Source organism: Bos taurus, chromosome 1 (assembly GCF_002263795.3).
Source record: "Bos taurus isolate L1 Dominette 01449 registration number 42190680 breed Hereford chromosome 1, ARS-UCD2.0, whole genome shotgun sequence".
NCBI classification, from domain to species: domain Eukaryota; kingdom Metazoa; phylum Chordata; class Mammalia; order Artiodactyla; family Bovidae; genus Bos; species Bos taurus.
In genome coordinates, this window is record NC_037328.1 from 130,453,874 (window position 1) to 130,474,424 (window position 20,551).

Sequence of the window (20,551 nt, forward strand, 5' to 3'; positions counted from 1 at the left end):
ATACTCCCCAGATCAGTGCAAACCATTTTTATATTTCCGTATTACTGAAATAGTTGATTCTTGACAGTTTTTTTGCCAGTGTTCTTGTTGTTCTAGAAGGGGGGATTTTCAAAGGTCCGTAACTTCCTGGTTTTGCTTATATTACCTGGTTATAGAATTTGGAAATACAGATTGACAGCTGCTTTCCTTAGAAATCTTGAAGATTTTATTCCATAGTATCCTGACCTCTGTTGTCATTTTCTAAAGTCTTCTGTCAATCTAAATAAGCTTTTTTAATTCCCATTGCAGCAAAAAAGTTTTATTTGCCTTTTGTTTCTACAGTTTTACTATAATTTGTCTGTGTTTGGATTTCTTTTGATTTATTTTTACTTGCACGTTTTCTTTTTATCTTTTTAAGAAAATCACATCTTTTATTTTCTGCAGAATGAATCCGTATTTTTTGTCATTGCAGTTTTCTTCATTTTCTTTTGAAACTTTAGTAGATGTATTTTGGTCTTTCCTGTTTTGTCCTACATGTCTTCTTAATATCTTTGCTATTTCTCTCCTTTTAATCTTTATTGTAGTTTCTTTCATTCTGTCTCCCAGTTCATTAATTGTCTCTTCAGTATCATCTAATCTCTTGTGTATCAACATAGTGTGTTTGTTTTGGTAATTGTTTATTTAGCTCTTGTATTTGATTTGATTTTTGTATACCTCTTCTCCCATTAATACTGTACTTTTCTCTTTTTATACTTGGTATTCCTTTTCATATCTTTATCATCTTAGCATCTCTTTCATACTGTTCTCTCTTAGGGTATCACCTTTTCAATTATATGCTTAATATTATTCATTTCCTTGTGTAGTTACTAATATTTAGTTTGAATTCATTATTGGTGAATATTGTGTTTTCTGTGATGGTCCTTTGCCCCCTAGGGTGTGAAAGTTCCTCCCAAAATGAGTTTTGGTTTAGTTTGTGCGTTTGCCCAAGATCTTTATGCATGAGCAACCAGTTTTTATGTTAACTCTTTGCCTTCAGCCTCTCATATTTCAGATTATATTTGAGGCTCATAAGCATATGGGAAGTCTTCAGTTTTTTGCACTTTCACGAATCTCTCCTTTTTTTATTGCCCACCCCAGGCCCAGGTTAGATCTAAGGCAAACTCTCATGGTATATCCTGTTATTAACGAGCAGACGTTTTCTAGTTCTCTTCATACACTTGATAGCCCTTTTGTAGCCCCAGCTTTGTGTAGGATTTCAAGTCCAGATCCTGGTTCTCGTGGGCTGGATACCATGTCTCTTTGCTCATGCAGATTAAAATGTCAGCCAAGTCAGTAACTTCCTGAGCCACTACTATGAATAATCTATATATCTGGAATATAGACATCTCCTTTTCTTTCTTACTAATTGTAACTTTTAAAAGCTTTTTTCCTTTATTATTTTTTATGTGTTTTAGTATGTGTAGCAACTTTGTCCGCAAGGTAGCTAGCAACAGTTACACTTGTGCTTTATCCCTGCAAGATTAGGAGTATTTCTTTATTTCTTTTTAACTTTAATTTATTAAAAACTTAAAACAGTTGATATTTATTGATTGAACAAGGTATTGTATTAGGTTCTTCACATGTATAATGTCATGTAATTTACAAGAAAATGAGAAAATTCCTTTTCAGCAGATGAGAAAATTAAAGTTTAAGGGATTATAAACAGTTTGTCAAAAATTACAGAAATAGTGAGTGGTGGAGCTAGATCCAAATTGAGGTCTGTCAGACTCTAAATTTGATTTCAGTTGTTTTGTTATTTGGCAGTTAGGAAAAATTATGGTAAGACTTACCTAGTAACTCTTTGTTTATAAAAGTATTCTGGTGGCCCAAGTATGTAATTGTCCATTGTTTTTTTTTTTTTTTTTTTAAGAGTTCTCTGGTCTTTGAATTTTTCCATTGGAAACTTTTCCAGTACTGTTGAGGTAGAGTGAACAATTTGCCATAGGTTTTGATCCATAAATATGACTTGTAGGTGTGATTGGAATACAGAAGTAAGATTATAGTACATCTAAAAAGGACCTTTGAGTACTGTCATATTAAAAGATGTTTGCTTTTCAATTAGCAGAAATGTCTAATACATATGTGTAAAAATAGAACAGGTAGTTTTGAATAGGTAGCAAACTTTTGGTCAATAACTTAGTCATAAGAAATAATATGTAGATAAGAGGGGAATGGTTGACTGTAAGAAATTGTTCCTGAGGAACACAAACTCAGAGGGGTCTGACCTACCTTTTTTTTTTTCCCTTCTTTTTTTTTTATGACCACTTTTGTGCTGTAGGTACAAAATGATTTAATTACCTACAGCACCTAAAATATTTACTATCTGGTTCAGTTCAGTAAAAGTTTATTAATTATTCTTATAAAGTAAACCCCAATGAAAATGATTTTATTTTATTTGTCCATAAAAAATGGGGAAAACTTTTCAAGCTTTGGCTGGTAACTTGTCACTTGTTTCCATGGTCAGCACATAAAGCTCCACAGTGGGCTGCTATACTAAAGTAGAGAAGATTCTAGCCATATAATGAGCCTTTTTAATTGCAAAAGGCTGAGCTAAAGACTATCCTGAGTTTAATCAGACTAATTGAAAGCCCCAACTAAATTCTTTTCTCCTAGTTTTTTGTTTTTTGGCCATTCTGTTTAGCTGTAAAGCACAGTTAGCATCAAATGAAGTTCATTGTGACCTCAGGCAAAGGGAGGCAGCCACAGGTGGAAGTGCTAGAAATAAACTTGGTGTCAGTCTCAGGGGAAACTGTGTGTCTAACAAGAAGAGGAACTTGTCTGTTCAGTTGAGTACTTTGCTGACTTTTTGTACTCTGATCCCATGTTTTAAAAAATATGCAGGATTTTAATTCTTTTGAGTTCATTTTCAAACCAATAGCTGTTTTTTTCAGCAAACATTTTTTTTTGACTGTTTCTATAAATATACATGCCCCAGTGTTGGTGTTATGTTTGTTTTTCTTTTGGCCAGCTGTTGAGGTTAAATTGGTTCATGTAGCACACACTAATTTTTTTAATACTTTTATTTATTAATTAATTTTGGCTCTGTTGGGTCTTTATGCTGTGCTGGCTTTTCTTTTCTTTTTTTTCTGGCTTTTCTTTAGTTGCGATGAAAGGTGGCTACTCTCTGGTTGTGGTAGAATGAACTTCTCATTCCAGTGCCTTCTCTTGTTGTGGAGCATGGTCTCTAGGGTGCACGGACTTCAGTAGTTACAGCACATGGGCTCGGTAGTTTCGGCTCCCAGGCTCTCTAGAGCAAGGGCTCGATAGCTGTGGCCCACGGGCTTAGTTGCTCCATGGTATATGGGATCTTCCCAGAACATGGATAGAACCCGTGTTTCCTGCATTGGCAGGCAGATTCTTTACCACTGAGCCTCTAGTGAAGTTACAGGCATTCAAGTTTAATGTCAGATCTTCAGATACCTTCTACACATTACTATTTTGATCAGAATATTTTAGCTCCTGAAAAGTGCTACAAAAGCATGAATTAAAGTACATATTTTTCTCTGATGTCTCAAAATACTCTTGATAGCTTTCCTGCCAAATTAGAACTTTTGAAAGCCGTCAGTATTAGAACACTCTGACCACTGGGTGTCAAATAGGTACTGAATTTTGGAGAGTTGTCTTCATTGTGACTTTATATCTGAGTTGTACTAATGGGGGTTTACTTCCCTTTGAGAGAGCTACACGGCAGTTCTAATGACACTGGTATCAGTGGTTAGAAGGATGAAGGAAGAAGATGGAAGCAATGCAAGCCTTAGGTAAAAGAATTATACTTGCCTCCTTTTGAGGCAATGGGCTAAAGTACCACCAAGACTTGGGTCCGTGTGTCAGAGTCAAGGCCAGAGAAAACTTTCTACATACCCATTCAGAGTAGGGTGATGGGGCTGCCATCCCTGCTGCTTTAGAATTTATCTCATTTTACAATTCTTGCTTTAATGGAAAGATAACAAATTGCGCCTTGAGTCAGAGAGTCTGAGAAAGGAAGATAAACTTTACTAAGTATTGTCATAGCCTGAATGAGAAGTTGAGTGCTAAGGGGGCCCCTGTAAGGTGGTCAGGGCTCCAAGAGTTTGTCCCCAGCTTGACTTCTGTCAAACTGTCTTTATGACAAGGATGTTTTTTCCTACCCATTGTGAGCGTTTTATCCTCAAGACACTAAATGCTTTCATCAGTGTCTGCTTGTGAAGAGGAAGTTGTTGGAGTTTTGCCCAGTTTGGCTACAAGTAGGGTAGGAAGAGATGTCGGAAAGTGAGCCAAAGCGCACTTGACCGGACCGTGTTTACCTCACATGTGCTGTGTCATGATAAGGATGGGGGGATTGGTAAAAACTGTCATGCTCCATAGGTGCCTTTTCTAGTGAAGGATAAACTGTAGAAAAGGGAAATTGATCAATAATGCAGATGTAAAGGCAGGCTATTTGTATATCATCAGGCTGTCAGCATGTAGTTTCACAATTTTGCTCCCAACCATATTTTGTTGGAAATAGGAAATAGCTTAAAGAACCATAAAATTGAATTGTTGGTTAGAAGGAAATTTAAAAACTTTAAAATGAAACTCTCTTTTATCTGATTATTATTCACACTAACACATTCATTCATTCCCCCAACACACACACACATATATTTTTCTCTTTGGTAAAGCCCTTACATGACAGATAAAGCTCCACCTGGTCTTTCAACACTGACCATTTCCTCTCCTGATCCGGCATTTATTCTCTACCTTGTACTTGCCTCTGTCCCTTGTGTCCTTCCTCCGCACAGAGCTCTTTCTTAGTCCTTGACAGGTTCTAGTGGCACTTCTCATTCATCCAACAGTCACATTCATCCAACATACATATAGCTGCACTTGTATGTATTGAATCAGTGAATTCTATATACTTTGCATTTTCTGTAGACACCAGCCTTATATTTGAAATTTACAAGGTATCTTATTCCATTTTGTATTTGTTCTAGTGATAATACAGTTTTTAGAAAACCAAAGAAAACGTTAACAACCAAAATGAGAGGATAATACTAATATATAAAGAATTCACATAAATCTCTAAGAACAATGTTTAAAACTGTAATAAATAGACCAAATATCTGATTAACTAATTCACAAAAGAAACTCTACTTGAAATGTCTAAAAGAGACCTGAGAAAGTGTTGATTTTTATTAGGGATCATATAAATGCAAATTTAAGCAAAATGCTACGTATGAATTTAGCTAAAATTTTTTTGTACAGGAAGCAGCCTGAGAGATCTTTTATATAGTCAGTGACTCTAGACTGTATCAGTTAAAAAGATTGCTTTAGAGCCACTCAGACCTAGTTTTAAGTCTTGGATCTTCTACTTAAATGGATGACTTTTTTGCAAATTGAAGGTTACATTGTGCTTGTAAAATTGTTAAGTAAGGAACTCACCTTACTTGTAGGAATTTTGTTGTTAACTTTGTTTAATTCATTCAGAAATACTTACTGAGTGCCTGTTTTGTACACCCTCTCAGGTACTGAAGATACACAGTGAACAAATTATCCCTGTCTGATGAAATTTACATCCTAATGGTAGAGACAGACAGTAAATAAACACATAAAAAAATGTACAGGATTTTGGAGTGTTGAGGGCTATCGAGGAAAATAAAGCAGGGAAGAGACCACAGGTAGTTTGTTGGCATATAAGATGATTCGGTAATTCTTTACTGAGACGGGGCCATTTCAGGAAAGATTTCAAAGTGGTAAGGGAATAAGCCATGTAGATGTCTTGGGGAAGAATGGTCCAGGCAGAGAAAATAACACAGATAAAGGAATGAAAGACTATTGTACCTAATATGTATGAGGAGTTGCAAGTGAGTCAGTGTAGTAAAAACAAGTGAGCAAGGGAAAGATACTAAGAGAGGGGAAGCAGGACTAGATTTAAGGTCTTGGGAGTTCCAAGAAGCATGTTGGCTTACACTCAGGTGGGAAGCGATTGCCGAAAATTGCAGTCAGGGGAATGACATGAATGGCTGTTTGTTTTTTAAAATCTTTTGGCCACAAAGTGCAGCATGTGGGATCTTGGTTCCCCAACCAGGGATCAAACCCACACCCCCTGCATTAGCAGCGTGGAGTCTTAACCACTGGACTGCCAGAGAAGTCCTATGAATGTATTTTAAATGGAGGCACAGTGGTAAAGAATTTCTCCTGCCAGTGCAGAGAGATGCAGGAGACGTGGGTTCAATTCCTTGGTCAGGAAGATCCCCTGTGGAAGGCAATAGCAACCCACTCCAGTATTCTTGCCTTGATAGAGGAGACTGGTGGGCTCCAGTCCATGGGGTTGCAAAGAGTTGGACACGACTGAGCATACAGCATATATTGCTCTTGCGTTTAGAACAGACTATACTATGGGAGCAGGGAGACTAGTTAGGAAATTTGAGTAATTGAATAGGGGTGGTGGTGACATGAACTAGGGTGGTAGGTTAAGGAAGGGTGGAGACAAAGAACTTCTTAGCCTGTATGCATTTTCAAGATAGGTAAATATTGGGAATGGGAGGAAGAATCATAGATTACCTTAAGTTTGTGGGCTTGAACAGTGGAACGATAGGTTGCTGTTAACCAAGGTAATGTATAAAGTGCTTATTAGCTTGCAGTGTGGCACCTAGATGCTCTGTAAAGGGTGATTCTCTTCTCCAAAATTTAGGGTAAAAATGAAAGACTTTTCTTTTCTCTAATATGCTTCTACCTGCATAAGTGAGTAGAATATTGCACCAAATAATCAGGTAATAAATTACACATTTAGCTGGCACTTTGGAGTTCTATAAAGTACTCTATTTGTTGGCCGAGATATTTATCCTCTAACTGGAGGTGGAACTAATACTTTTTTATATGACCGATACAATAGTGACAAGAGTATCAATGGTAATAAAACTTTTTTTAAAATTCAAAGAAAAAATAATTCTGTCAATCTTTCATTTAATGGATGCATAGATCTGTGACTCTATATCCCTTTTCTTCTTTTCAGGATGCTACCTTACGGCTGCTTAGCAACAGGAGACCGCTCTGGCCTCATTGAAGTTGTGAGCACCTCTGAAACAATTGCTGACATTCAGCTGAACAGTAGCAATGTTGCTGCAGCAGCAGCCTTCAACAAAGATGCCCTTCTGAACTGGCTTAAAGAATACAATTCTGGGTTCGTGTGTTTTTGTTTGTCTTCTGAACAAACTGTCAAACAAATAACTATTCTCTCAGCTAGACTCATCAGTGTCCTAGAGGAAATATTAATATTATCTATTGCTTCATTTCTGGTTAGATCAAAATGATAAACAGGCCTTCCTCGAGTCTAACAGATTAGCATTGAATTGTACTTCATCGAGATAAAATTTCAGAGCCGAGCAGTAGTTTAACAAACCTAAGAGTTTAAGTGTTTAACAAGTAACATATAACTTTTTAAGTGCATGAACTTCTGTAATTATGGGAATGTATGAACTTAAGTAAATTTTCAGTAGATTTTTACAGTAGAAATAAATGAGTTTGTCAAGTGGTCTCTCCAAACTGAAAAATACAGTGCTAGAAATTCTGTTGTGCTGTGTGTGCTTAGTCATTCAGTCGTGTCCAACTCTTTGTAACTCCAGAGAACTGCCAGGCTCCTCTGTTCATGAGATTCTCCAGGCAAGAATACTGGAGTGAGTTGCCATTCCCTCCTCCAGGGGATCTTCCCAGCCCACGGATCGAACCCAGGTCTCCCACATTGCAGGCATATGCTTTTTACCACCCGCGCCACCAGGGAAGCCGAGGAATTGTGTTATTTGTGTTATTGTGTTGTACAATCCCTAATACATAGGAAATTAACGAATTTTCAATGAGAAGGAAACACTAAAAGTATTACTGGCTTAAGACTTTGAAGTCAGACTTAAATGTTTATCATTGGCAAAATCCAGGAACTTGTATATGAGAATCAATGTTCAAATTCTGATTTAGGGCCTTGTCCCTAAAGGGTCTATATTAGTTGTTTCTGATTTAAATCAGTGACTTAAATGATTGGAACCTCAATACTTAACTCTTAAATATGGATTTTAGTCTTTGTTCAAAACTACAAAAGTGTTCCAAAGCCCAGTATCACCCAGCAAAGCTGATGGTCTCCTCTCATTACTATTCATATGAAACTACCCCCCATCCCCACTGAAACATGAGCCCTAGGACACAGCAGTTTGAACAGTTGATTTCTAGTTATCTGGTATCTGAGCCAGCCTGCTGACTCCTCTCTGCCCTGCTCCTCTGAAAGGAAACAGAAATGTGGATTGGCTCCATCCCATACCTTTGGAGACTAAAATCTTTTCTTCTGTTTTTTTCTCTCATTCAGGGATGACCTGGACCGAGCCATTGAGGAGTTTACCCTATCCTGTGCCGGCTACTGTGTAGCTTCTTATGTCCTTGGGATTGGTGACAGACATAGTGATAACATCATGGTCAAAAAAACTGGCCAGGTAAGCAGCCAGAGTCTGCAAGGACCTCAGTGATGCTGTTATATGCAGCACGGTCTCTTAATGAAACTCAGATTCTTTATGATTCTCTGAGTCATGTCTTTGGCTTTTCTTTTATTTCCCACCCCTTGTTTCATATACCATCTGCTTCATTTATATTGGTTTGTTTGCTTAAAGTTAGGTGATAACATTTATTTAAATGCTTACAAATTATTGAGGTTATTTATAAGTGACCTAGTCCTTCAATATAAGAAATTGTATTTGGGGGACACATGTACCTGCAGATAGAGGAAGCAGGTATTATGTAGGGTGTAAAGAAAGAAAAGATTAGGAAAAGAAACAGTTGAGACAAATCCCACTTTATTTTTTCTTTTAGAATATCACATATAATCATCTGTGGGAGTAATGAGAAAGGGAGTGTGAGTAATATCATTTTGGCGTAGCTTAGTAACTATACCAGGTTATTTATTATAAAGAAACTTAGTTTTGAAATAAAAGATTTCTAAATGTTCAGAGTGACTTTTATTTGTAAATCTTATATTTTAAGCAAAGAGGGATAAAATAATTTGAGATATTTTTCAGTTTAGCCATAATTCCCTGACACTAGAGGAATTCCAGAATAAAAATCTCTGGGTCACTATGTGAACTCTGACTCTCAGAGGGACCCAGAATTTTATACCTCCTTGGAGATCTGAGTAGATCTGGTTTTGGCTTTGAGAGATGAACCTTGTGTTCACACTTAAAAAAAATCCCCTCAGACTTCTGGTTAATCAGATTGAAACACAGGTTTTTCTCCATTCTTTCTTGACTCCCTTCTAATAAGATATTGAAGAATAAGAAATATGTTAGGGTCACAAATCAAACCTCAGTAAATTTCAGAAAATTGAAATTGTATCGAGCATCTTCTCCAACCACAACGCTATGAGACTATGAGACTAGATATCAATTACAAGAAAAAACCTGTAAGAAACACAAACACATAGAGATTAAACAACACATTTCTAAATTAACAACAGTTTACTGAAGAGGTCAAAAGGGAAATAAGAAAATTTCTAGAAACAAATGACAAAGAAACCATGACAACTCAAAGCAGCAAAAGGAATTCTAAGAGGGAAGTTTATAGCAATATGATCCTACCTCAAGAAACAAGGAAAACATCGAAGAGAGTAAACCTAAATTTACACCTAAAACAACTGGGAAAAGAAAAAGAAAAAAACTCCAAAATTAGTAGAAAGAAAGAAATCATAAAGATCCGAGCAGAAATAAATGAAATTGAAATGAAAAAAATAATAGTAAAGATTAATAAAACTAAAAGCAGGTTCTTTGAGAAGATAAACAATATTGACAAACCCTTAGCCAGACTCATCAATAAAAAAGAATAAAATAAAATAAAAAAGAGAAGAATCAAATCAACAAACTTAGAAATGAAAAAGGAGAGGTTGCAACAGACAATGCAGAAATACAAAGGATTATAAGAGATTATTATGAATAACTATAGGCAATAAAGTACATAACCTGGAAGAAATGGACAGGTTCTGAGAAAGTTCAGTTTTCCATGACCGAACCAGGAAGCAATAGAAATTATGAACAACCAAGTTACAAGCCCTGAAATTAAAGCTGTGATAAAAAAAATCTCCCAGAACAGAAAAGCCAAGGACACGATGGCTTCACAGGAGAATTCTATCAAACATTTAGAGAAGAGCTAATGCCTGTCCTTCTAGAACTCTCTCAAAAAAATTGCAGAGGAAGGAACACTTCCAGACTCATTCTAGGAGGACACCATAACCCTGATACCAAAAGCAGACAAAGACAAAACAGAAAAAGAAAACTACAGGCCAATATCACTGATGAACACAGATGCAAAAATCCTCAATAAAAGTTTAGCAAACAGAATTCAGCAACACATCAAAAAGCTCATACACCATGATCAAGTTGGGTTTACTCCAGGGATGCAAGGATTCTTCAACATATGCAAATCAATCAATATGATACACCATGTTAACAAATTGAGAGATAAAAACCATATGATCATCTCAGTAGATGCAGGAAAAGCCTTTGACAAAATTCAGCGCCCATTTATGATTAAAACTCTTCAAAAAATGGGCATAGAAGGAACCTGCCTCAACATAGTAAAAGGCCATATATGATAAGCCTACAGCAAACATTATTCTTAGTGGTGAAAAACTGAAAGCCTTCCCCCATGATCAGGAACAGGACAAGGTGTCCACTTTCACCACTATTATTCAACATAGTTCTGGAAGTCCTAGCTACAGCAATCAGAGAAGAGAAAGAAATAAAAGGAATCCAGATTGGAAAAGAAAATGCAAAGCTCTCACTGTTTACTGATGACATGATACTGTACATAGAACCCTAAAGATAGTATAAGAAAATTACTAGAGCTGATCAGTGAATTTAGCAAAATTGCAGGATACAAAATCAATACACAGAAGTCACTTGCATTTCTATATATTAATGATGAAAAATCCGAAAGAGAAATTAAGGATTCATTCCCGTTCACCATTACAACAAAAAGAATGAAATATCTAGGAATAAACTTACCTAAGGAGATGGAAGAACTGTATACAGAAATGACAATTAATTTCCAAAATATACAAGCAGTTCAAACAACTCAATACCAGAAAAACAAACAACCCAATCAAAAAGTAGGAAAAAGACCTAAACAGACATTTCTCCAAAGAAGACATAGAGATGGCAAACAAACACATGAAAAGATGCTCAACATAGCTCATTATTAGAGAAATGCAAATCAAAACTACAATGAGATATCTCCTAACACCAGTCAGAATGGCCCTCATCCAGAAGTCTACAAACAATAAATACTAGAGAGGCTGTGGAGAAAAGGGAACACTCTTGCACTGTTGGTGGGAATGTAAATTGATACAGCCATTATTTGGAAGTTGGTATGGAGATTCCTTAAAAGGACTAGGAATAAAACCACCATATAACCTAGCAATCCCACTCCTATGCATATACACTGAGGAAACCAAAATTGAAAGAGACACATGTATACCATTGTTCATTGCAGCACTATTTACAACAGCTAGAACATGGAAACAACCTAGATGTCCATCGACAGATGAATGGATAAAGTTGTGGTACATATACACAATGGAATGTTACTCAGCCATAAAAAGGTACACATTTGAGTCAGTTCTAATGAGGTGGATGAACCTAGAACCTATTATGGAGGGTGAAGTGAGTCAGAAAGAGAAAGATAAATACCATATTCTAACACATATATACAGAATTTAGAAAAATGGTACTGAAGAATTTATTTACAGGGCAGCGGTGCAGAAGCAGACACAGAGAATAAACTTCTGGACATGGGGAGGGGGTAGAGGGTGAGATGTGTGGAAAGAATAACATGGAAACTTACATTGCCATATGTGAAATAGATAGCCAATGGGAATTTGCTGTTTGGCTCAGGAAAGGGCTCTGTATCAACCTAGAGGGGTAGGATGGGGAGGGAGTTTCAATATGGAGGGGATATAGGTATACCTATGGCTGATTCATGTTGAGGATTGACAGAAAACAGCAAAATTTATAAAGCAATTATCCTTCAATAAAAAATAAATTAAAAAATATGTAAATCCAAGATATCAAAGATAATAGAGGCCACAAAGGGTGAAAGACATCAGCAGATTTGGGGATGAGCAACAGCAAAATGGAGAAATAGCAGTGACTTAGCATAGCTGAGAAAATGGCTACTTGTAGGTGGATGTGTCACCCTCAGGAATTAGAGGCAGTGGGTGCTGCTAGAGATGGGGAGAGGAGAAGAAGCTAAAAACAGGATTGACTGGTAGCGTATATATGGAGCAGTTAGGTACTCACATCTCCTTCCTAACTCTAAGAAGGGCTAGACGGTTCTCCGAAGAAACCAATTCCTCTGACTCAAGGACACACAGGTTCTACAGAAGCTTAAGAGTAAGTTGCCATATTAAAAATGGGGATGAAGTGATTGTTGTCATGAAAAACAGTATGACTCCCAGCCACTTCTGCTTGCTTTGCTCCAGGAACATAGCAACCAGGTGTATATTCCCACTCTCCCGAGAGACTAGATGGTTCATCTCAAGAGAATCTCTTCTGTTCCAGTGAAGCTCACAGGTCCTGACTGTTGAGGTCTTTCCCCAGTCATTCTGCAAGGAAGCCCAGTGATCAGGAATCCTACCACATCCTTAGATTTTTCATTCATCTTTTTAGTGACTCATTCTTAAACATGAATGGTCAGCCAAAGATTATTAGACATTTGTAGAAACAGATGGAGATAGAGACCAAAAAGAAGCAAAATGGGGGGAAAAGAACTCTGGGAAAACAGAGTAACTACAGTAAACAGAAGATGATTTAAAAAGTGAAAAAAGAAAAGACACTGTATCTATGAAGTAATAAGATTCTATTTTTAAAAATCAGAAAATGGAATTTTTGGAAGTTAAGAAGAACAAATAAAATTAGAATAATATAGGTTAAAGATGAACTAAGATTTTTTGAAGTCTTGTAGAAAGCATAGTTCTTTAAATTCTTTATATGTTAACTCCTTGAATCATCATTATGACAACTTTACAGATTAAGTAGTATTATCCTCATTTACAGATGAGAAGATGGATAAACAGAGAATGACTACCAGGATTTAAATCCTGGCAGTTTGGCCCCGATTCTGTTTTTGAGGCACCGTGGTATATATTGTCCTTTAATGTCCCGAAAAGGAACAAAATGCCTAATATGTAGAATAAAGATTTTGATGACAGAGAATTAGTCCAGGGAGGTTTACTGTCTATCCTAACGTTACAGAAGAATGTAGCTCATAAGAGGAAGGGAAGGAACTTAGCCAGAAAATAAAGATGGTTCCTAAAGCTGATGTTCATGAATATTCAGCCAAATGGCCACAAAAGATCCTTTATAGTGGATGAAAAGACCCTTAGTGAGGCCATCCACCCTCATATTGCAGTGCATCAGGCATAAAGTGAAGGTCTTAAAACCTTCCCAGAGACACACCAGGCCGCATACTAGGGTTCATAAGTCAGAAAGATTTGACTTCTCAATAGCAACGTTGGAAAGTATAAAACAGTGGAAATTATCCTTCATAATTTTGAGTGAAAATGATTTCTAACCTAGAATTAATTCTATACCAGACTTTCAGTATAAAAGTAGAAAAATGGTTCTAAAAGTTGTATCACCTCTGTGCCTTTTTTTCAGGAGGATGTCAGAACGAAGGTCTAAACCAGTAGTTCTCAACTGGGGGTGCTTTTGCCTCTAGGGAACATTTGTCAGTGCCTGAAGACGTTTCTGGTTGTCGTGATGGAAATAGGGGTATTCTTCAGGCATCTCTCAGTAGAGGCTAGAGATGCTGCCAGATATAGTGTATATGATAAACACTCATATACAAGAATTACAGGGCCCAGATGTCAGTGGTGCCAATATTGAGAAAGTCTGGTGTATACCAAAAGAGACAGTGATGTGGGGCCTGGGAATCAGGGACTCCAAATAGGAGAAGAGTGAAGGGTGAGCACAGGGTGACAGTTCTGTGGCAGGCGTGGAGAACAGCCAAGCAGAGACAGGAACTGACAGACTACCTGACCCGGTGGACAACTGTTTTATAATGATTTTTAGAATTTTAAGATTTTGTGAAAAATTAATGACCAGATCGTAGAACACTAAGAAAACAACAAAACAAAAGTTTTGTCAAGGAAAAAGATGAGCAGAAAAGGAAATGTACAGCTTCCCTGGTGGCTCAGTGGTAAAGAATCTGCCTGCCAGTGCAGGAGAGACGGGCTTGACCTGGGAAGATCACATGTGCTGTGGAGCAGCGAAGCCCATGAGCGACAACTGTTGAGCCCGTACTCTAGAGCTCAGAAGCTGCAGCTACTGAGCCCACATGCTATAACCACTGAAGCCGGCATGCCCCAGAGCCCGTTCTCCGCAACAAGAGAATCCACTGCAGTGAGAAAGAAGCCCACCACTGCAACTAGAGAAAAGCCTGTGCATCAAAGACCCGGCACAGCCAAAAATAAATAAAATTGAAAAAAAAAAAGGAAATGTAATCATAGTATATACCATTACCACATGACTTAACTTTGAAATATATTTACACAGTTTGAACAATATAAAGACTAGATAATGGAGCACAGAGGAGCTTGGCGTGCAACAGTCCATGGGGTCAAAAAGAGTCACACACGACTTAGCAATGGAACATCAACATTGATTTAACCATAAATTATTCTATAGTTGTGCTGCATTATGAGGCATCACATCATCACAAGACTACTAAATCTTTACCTTTCACAGTAATCTAAAATTAGGAAGTAAAAATAACTATAAACATATTAATACTATCACATCATCACAACAAACATCATCACAAGACCACTAAATCTTTACCTTTCACAGTAATCTAAAATTAGGAAGTAAAAAATAAGAATAAACATATTTAGGAAACTATTTCCTAAATAAACTATTTAGGAAAATGGAGGCACATATCAGGAAAGACATGTGAAAGTGTGGGAAGAAGTTACCTCTAAGTAGTAGCACTTAAGGTAGTGAAGGAACCGGTGGGGCAAGGATATACTGTCTTTTGGTTTGGTTCTGTATATAAAACTATTTGACTTTTTAAAATCAGACATGTTTATGATTTGCATATATTTTTCTTTTTAAAGATTGATCTTTCCCAGTGGGTATATGCAGTTTAATATCAGGGTCATTGTTAAATATAAAAGACCTATGAATATCAGAAGCACTGTTTTCTCAAATGATCCAAGAGTCTATGAAAAGTGAGAAAGGGGTCTGATGACTTTGGATGTAGTACTTCAGGGTCTAAGACTGCTGAGACCTTGCCTTTTTATTCAGAACCCACCCGAAAAAAACGGGGGTGGAAATTAAATCCCATTTGTTTTCTAGCTCTTCCACATTGACTTTGGACATATTCTTGGAAATTTCAAGTCTAAATTTGGCATTAAAAGGGAGCGAGTGCCTTTTATTCTTACTTATGATTTCATTCATGTGATTCAACAAGGAAAAACAGGAAACACAGAAAAATTTGGCCGGTGAGTATCGCCCTTGTGTCAAAGTAAACACATCTACTGTTTTCTCAGTTAGGCTAGCATTTCTTAGCTGAGAGAGATTTAATTGGGGAGATAGTCAGTCTGCCAACAGGAGGTTTCGGGGAATTTGCCTGTGAGATCCATGTTCTGATTCAGAGAATGAAAAATAATGCTAGGAATTTGAGATAAATTGCTGTTTTATTCCAATAGAATGCTGCCTTTTACCTGCATTGGAAAATTCTCTGAAACTGTTAAGACATTTGATAGACATTTGAAATGCTGAAAGGGACTGGCATTTTGCTGTCATTCAATGTGAAGTATGATAAAAGAGAGTCAGGGTTCACAGAATGACTTTGTAATCTCATATCTATTCTTTGGTGTTTGATGTTTCCAAACACATTACTTATCATCTCAGATTTGTTTCTTCATTTTCAATGGTGACAAAAATAACTAAGCTTCAGGGGTATTTTGATAATAAACGATATGTTATATGATGTGACCAACTCATATGATAGGCTTAACAAATGATTTCTAGTATTATTTCCAGATCTTTCTGGGCTTCTGCAGAATATATTCGGGGGACATTAAAGAAATTAAGTCTCTGGAGTCAGACCACAAATCTAAAGTCTAGAAATGTGGTTACAAATCCTTATGGAGTATAATTGCCACTTTTTTACAATTAATTGTTTATGTCTCACAGAATTAAAAAGTGTAGTTTAAGTATGACTTTGCGTTTTATATATTTCTGTTTAGTTTTGTTTCTGGAAAAGATATATGTGGTTTTCGAGAGCTTGATTTATTTTATGTAAATTTTCATCCTCAGACAATTTTCAAAGAAGTAAAAATTTCAGCTTTAGGGAAAGTTTCACTATATGTCTCATTTTCATTTATGAAATATCTTGTTTTCGTTCTGATATAATATTCCTGTGATTTGCTTGAATCAACTGAAGGTTCCGCCAGTGTTGTGAGGATGCATATCTGATTTTACGCCGGCATGGGAATCTCTTCATCACGCTCTTTGCACTGATGTTGACTGCAGGGCTTCCTGAGCTCACCTCAGTCAAGGATATACAGTATCTTAAGGTATAAACCTCTTTCCTTTGTAATTTGGGCCTTGTAAACATAGAGCTCAGTTGTATCTACCTGTTTTATCTAGACGTTCAAAGGAAATGGAATAAAATCATTTAACCTTGAGTGGTGGCAGCAAGAACCTAAATAGTTGTCTTGCAGTAATTGTAAATTCATTTCATCTACGAAAAACCCTTTGGCAGAGGTCATATTGTCACCATACCTTGGTGTTCATTCTCTCTCCTGTAAATGGTATTTGAATAAGAACATGGAGTGTGCACTGTATGGCCGAGCCAGCCTTCTACAGACTTTGAGGTTTGCGCCTCACTATGGAGAATATATAAAATCACATTTTTCTCTTTCATTGCCAGGACTCTCTTGCCTTAGGGAAGACTGAAGAAGAAGCACTCAAGCAATTCAAGCAAAAATTTGATGAGGCACTCAGGGAAAGTTGGACTACTAAAGTCAATTGGATGGCCCACACAGTTCGCAAAGACTACAGATCTTAACAATCAGCCTTTGCTCCTAATGTGTTTGTTGGTTTCGTTTAGTTTTCATTTTGCACTTGCACTAAATTGAACATGACCCTGCCAGAGATGTTATAAAGGGAATGAAATCCTGGAACTGAGAGATAAATTAAGAATGGGACATCCCACAGTAACGTAATCTGAATAATCCCTGACAACACCCTCTGCTTTTTGAATGCTTCCAAGATTCATCATGAAAACTCAACATTATGGATAATCATTTCCTGCTGACTTTGCACGCCAAGGAATGCTACTAGAGATTATTTTTTGTCTTTTTTTTTTTTAAGTATTTGGTACTTTTCTGGAAAGATGTAAATACTTCTTTTTCATATTGTGACCAAGTGTTATCACTCAGCCAACTTATGCATACCTGGGGACTAGTAGCTGTTCTTACTTTCCAAATGAGGCTTAAAAGAAAGCTTTCTTTCCTCCCTTTTTAAATTGTGTGAACTACAAATTATAATATAATTTGAAATTATGATTGTTTTTCAAGAGAAATCTTTTAAACCTGTGGAAACATTAATTCTTTTGTTGATATTTATCTACCATGATAGCATCATCCCAGCCAGAATTGCTGAAAATCTGCTTGGTGAGGCAAATATAATTTATGCTGCATATATATTTATAAAATTTCTAGTGGGAGTTCTATATAAAAAGATATTATTTTGATTTTCTTCAGCCTGTGTTTTAAAGTTTTACAAAAGCAGAGCTTTTTCCTAAGTTACTTTTTACTTAATATGTGATCCAGTTCTTCCAGCTGCTTCTATAATGAGGCACATATTAATACAGTTTTTACATGGTATCTATGAAAGAGTTCACTTCATAGAGCATAATACTTGAGCAAATGTATCCCAGACAGAAAGCAAATGAACAGGAAACTATTTATGGAATAAACTCCAGACCTAAAATTCAGTGTTTTAGTCAAATGCCAGCTGTTCTTACTGTATTTATTAAAACTTGTAATAATGTGATTTTTCAGAAATATTAGTTCAAATTGAAATGTTTCATGCTACATGGAACTCTTTAATTTATTTGTTGAGGTACCATATATTTAGGGTGCTAGATTGCAGATAATGTTAATATGTGCAATAGGAACTACTGGTTTGAATGTGTAAATGGAGGCTCTTTCTGAGTACTGGCAACATCCAGCAAAACTACTGCTTATTCTCCAAAGACTCTTGGGAGCTCTCAGTCCTCAATGACATGGAAAAGAGAACTGAATGTTTGCCCTGAGACTGAGTTTTCTATAGGAATTTTATTAAAAATTGTTTAATTTTGTTGTCTTCCTTAATGTTCTCAGTCAAATAAATGGGTGAGCTGGTTTTGGTTGCTCTTGGGATGTGTGGACCTCTTCTTTATGGGCAGCACAGGCCTTTGAACTTTGGTGCTGAGACTGTCAGAAATGGTCAAATCAGCAGACAAAGCAGCCTCAGGAGTAAGCTGAGGATCATGGTCTCTTCGGTGACTGCTCTCCTTGTTTCCCAGCCCATCAGGCAGTATGGGAGGCCTCTTGGACTTTGGGAGCCTGAGACATGAGGGTGTCCTCACAGAGTTTCCATGCCTTTGGGAAGGTTCCTGAGGTCTGGAAAAATGTCCTTTCAGTTAAACTTGGTACCCAAGGCCAGGCTAGTCACTCTATAGCTCTCTTCCATTAGGCAGATGATCAGAGCACAGTTTCTTGGAAGTAACTCAGCTGATGGTGGGGGTGGAGCTCTGAACTGACTGACCATTCAGTTCAGTGCTCGATGAACAAGGACTGTTCTAGCTCAATGAGAGTGCCAGGAGTAGAACTGAAGAAGGACAGGTTTGTTTGAGGAGTCTCTGTCCTATAGCAGTCCACCGTTACATACACCAGGATACGGGTCAGGGATTTAGAAAGTGGTGAGCATTGCCATGCAGAAGTGGGTACCACTGTTTCCAAACACATCTCAGTGCATGGGTTCCTTGGTAAACATATGTTTAATCAGTGAATGTCTTCATGAGTAAGAAATGGAAATGAAGTTGCCCAGCCAGTGCTGGACCTGAGGCTGGCATGGCTCTTGACTGTCCTGCCCGCTGCCATAGGCCCCCATAGATAGCAATGGTAGCATTCCGTAGCTGCTCAGCACTCCGAGCAGCTACTCTGTACACACTTGCTGACTTGCATGTCTGATTCTTAGGGGCTTCTCCTGAGTCAGAAAGATGGAATGATAGCCACTGTCCACGGTGCGCTAGGGGACTGGGTTGCAGGAACAGTTCCCTGCCTGGGGGCTGAATACTCATTGCCTTGGCTCCCTGCCTTTGGTTCTTTCCCAAAACAAGGTTTGGAAACCCTATACATTTCCATACTTGAGGACAGCATCTGTATCTACCCAGGTCTGGGATGACAAAAGATGACTTTGTTATTTCCTGTGTATTCTCCTCATGTCTATAGTCAGACTGTGAGCTACAGGGCTAGGATTTGCAATCCAGCTATGCCTCTCTGACCTTGGAATAAGGTGTTTATTTTCTTTCTCAGGGTCTGAGCTTCCTGTTTGTAGTGTGGGGTTGGTAATAACTGATGTACTCAATTCTGTGGAACAGGCTAGTTTAAGACTGAATGGAAACATGTGCTGAGTCCCAACTCAAAGGCAATCTCATTTATTTCTCTGCTTCCCCCTCCTGAAGGCCACTGAAGGGAGGAATCTCATGGAAGGGTCCAGAGCACTGTGTCCGTCTTCAGTCTTACAGTGTTTTCTCAGTTCTGCCTTGTCCAGCCTATAGCCCTGACCGTCAGCACCAGATCTTGGCCTGAAATGCAGGGATCACTTGCCTGTAGAGGTGAAAGATTGGTCTACAAGGTGAAGAGCAGAGAGGTACTGTGCCATGTGACCCTGACTGTTGGGGGCAAGCAGCTTTTAGGAGGGAGGGACCAGGGGCTGCAGTTTCCTGGAGAAGTGGGCCTCTAAGCTGAGTTCTTCAGGGACAGATAGAAGCTAGGTGAAGGGGTAGTGGGGAGAGCATAGTAGGCAGGGAGGTACAGTATATCTAAAGCATGATTCATGGTCAATAACCGGATCAACAATTGCTTATTTCTACCTCCCTGTTCCCCTTTCTGCACACCAGAATGCTGCATCTCTTCTGTAGGATCATGTCATCCCAGAGCCTTGTTCTCTTTCAGTATCAGTAATGGTTTTATTCCCTGCCAGGGTCCAGCCCTGGTGGATCCAGGGAAATCTGAAGGAGAGACGGTGTCGGTGAATACACTGGCTTTAATTAAATATTAATTAGAGATATAAAGAGTAATATAATGAGGATAGCTCAGCAGGAAAATTCAGTGGAGAAAAGAGGCTGAGTTAGCTTGGTTTACGTGGAAAACCAATAAAACGTCAAGCCAAGAAGTTTGTGCCACTTACGTAGGCCACAGGCGTCCTTCTGTTCTCCCATGGAAGAGGAGACACTGAGGCCTCCCCGGTCGGATCTTAGAAGCCCAGGC

General features: G+C 37.8%; 1 protein-coding gene across 3 annotated transcripts in view; it reads left to right on the forward strand.

Moving 5' to 3' along the window:
• The window catches only part of PIK3CB (phosphatidylinositol-4,5-bisphosphate 3-kinase catalytic subunit beta), a 179,187-nt gene extending 160,751 nt beyond the window's left edge, over positions 1 to 18,436 (forward strand). For 2 of the 3 annotated variants that reach the window (XM_024988896.2, XM_059884087.1), the window contains 5 exons: positions 6,992 to 7,159; positions 8,330 to 8,453; positions 15,360 to 15,505; positions 16,453 to 16,585; positions 16,942 to 18,436. In XM_024988896.2, the coding sequence (XP_024844664.1) occupies positions 6,992 to 7,159; positions 8,330 to 8,453; positions 15,360 to 15,505; positions 16,453 to 16,585; positions 16,942 to 17,079 (709 nt within the window). In that variant the 3' untranslated portion in view covers positions 17,080 to 18,436. The remainder of the gene's footprint in view (positions 1 to 6,991; positions 7,160 to 8,329; positions 8,454 to 15,359; positions 15,506 to 16,452; positions 16,586 to 16,941) is intronic. The other variant, NM_001206047.2, reaches the window with a different exon arrangement.
• The last annotated feature ends 2,115 nt before the right edge of the window (positions 18,437 to 20,551 follow it).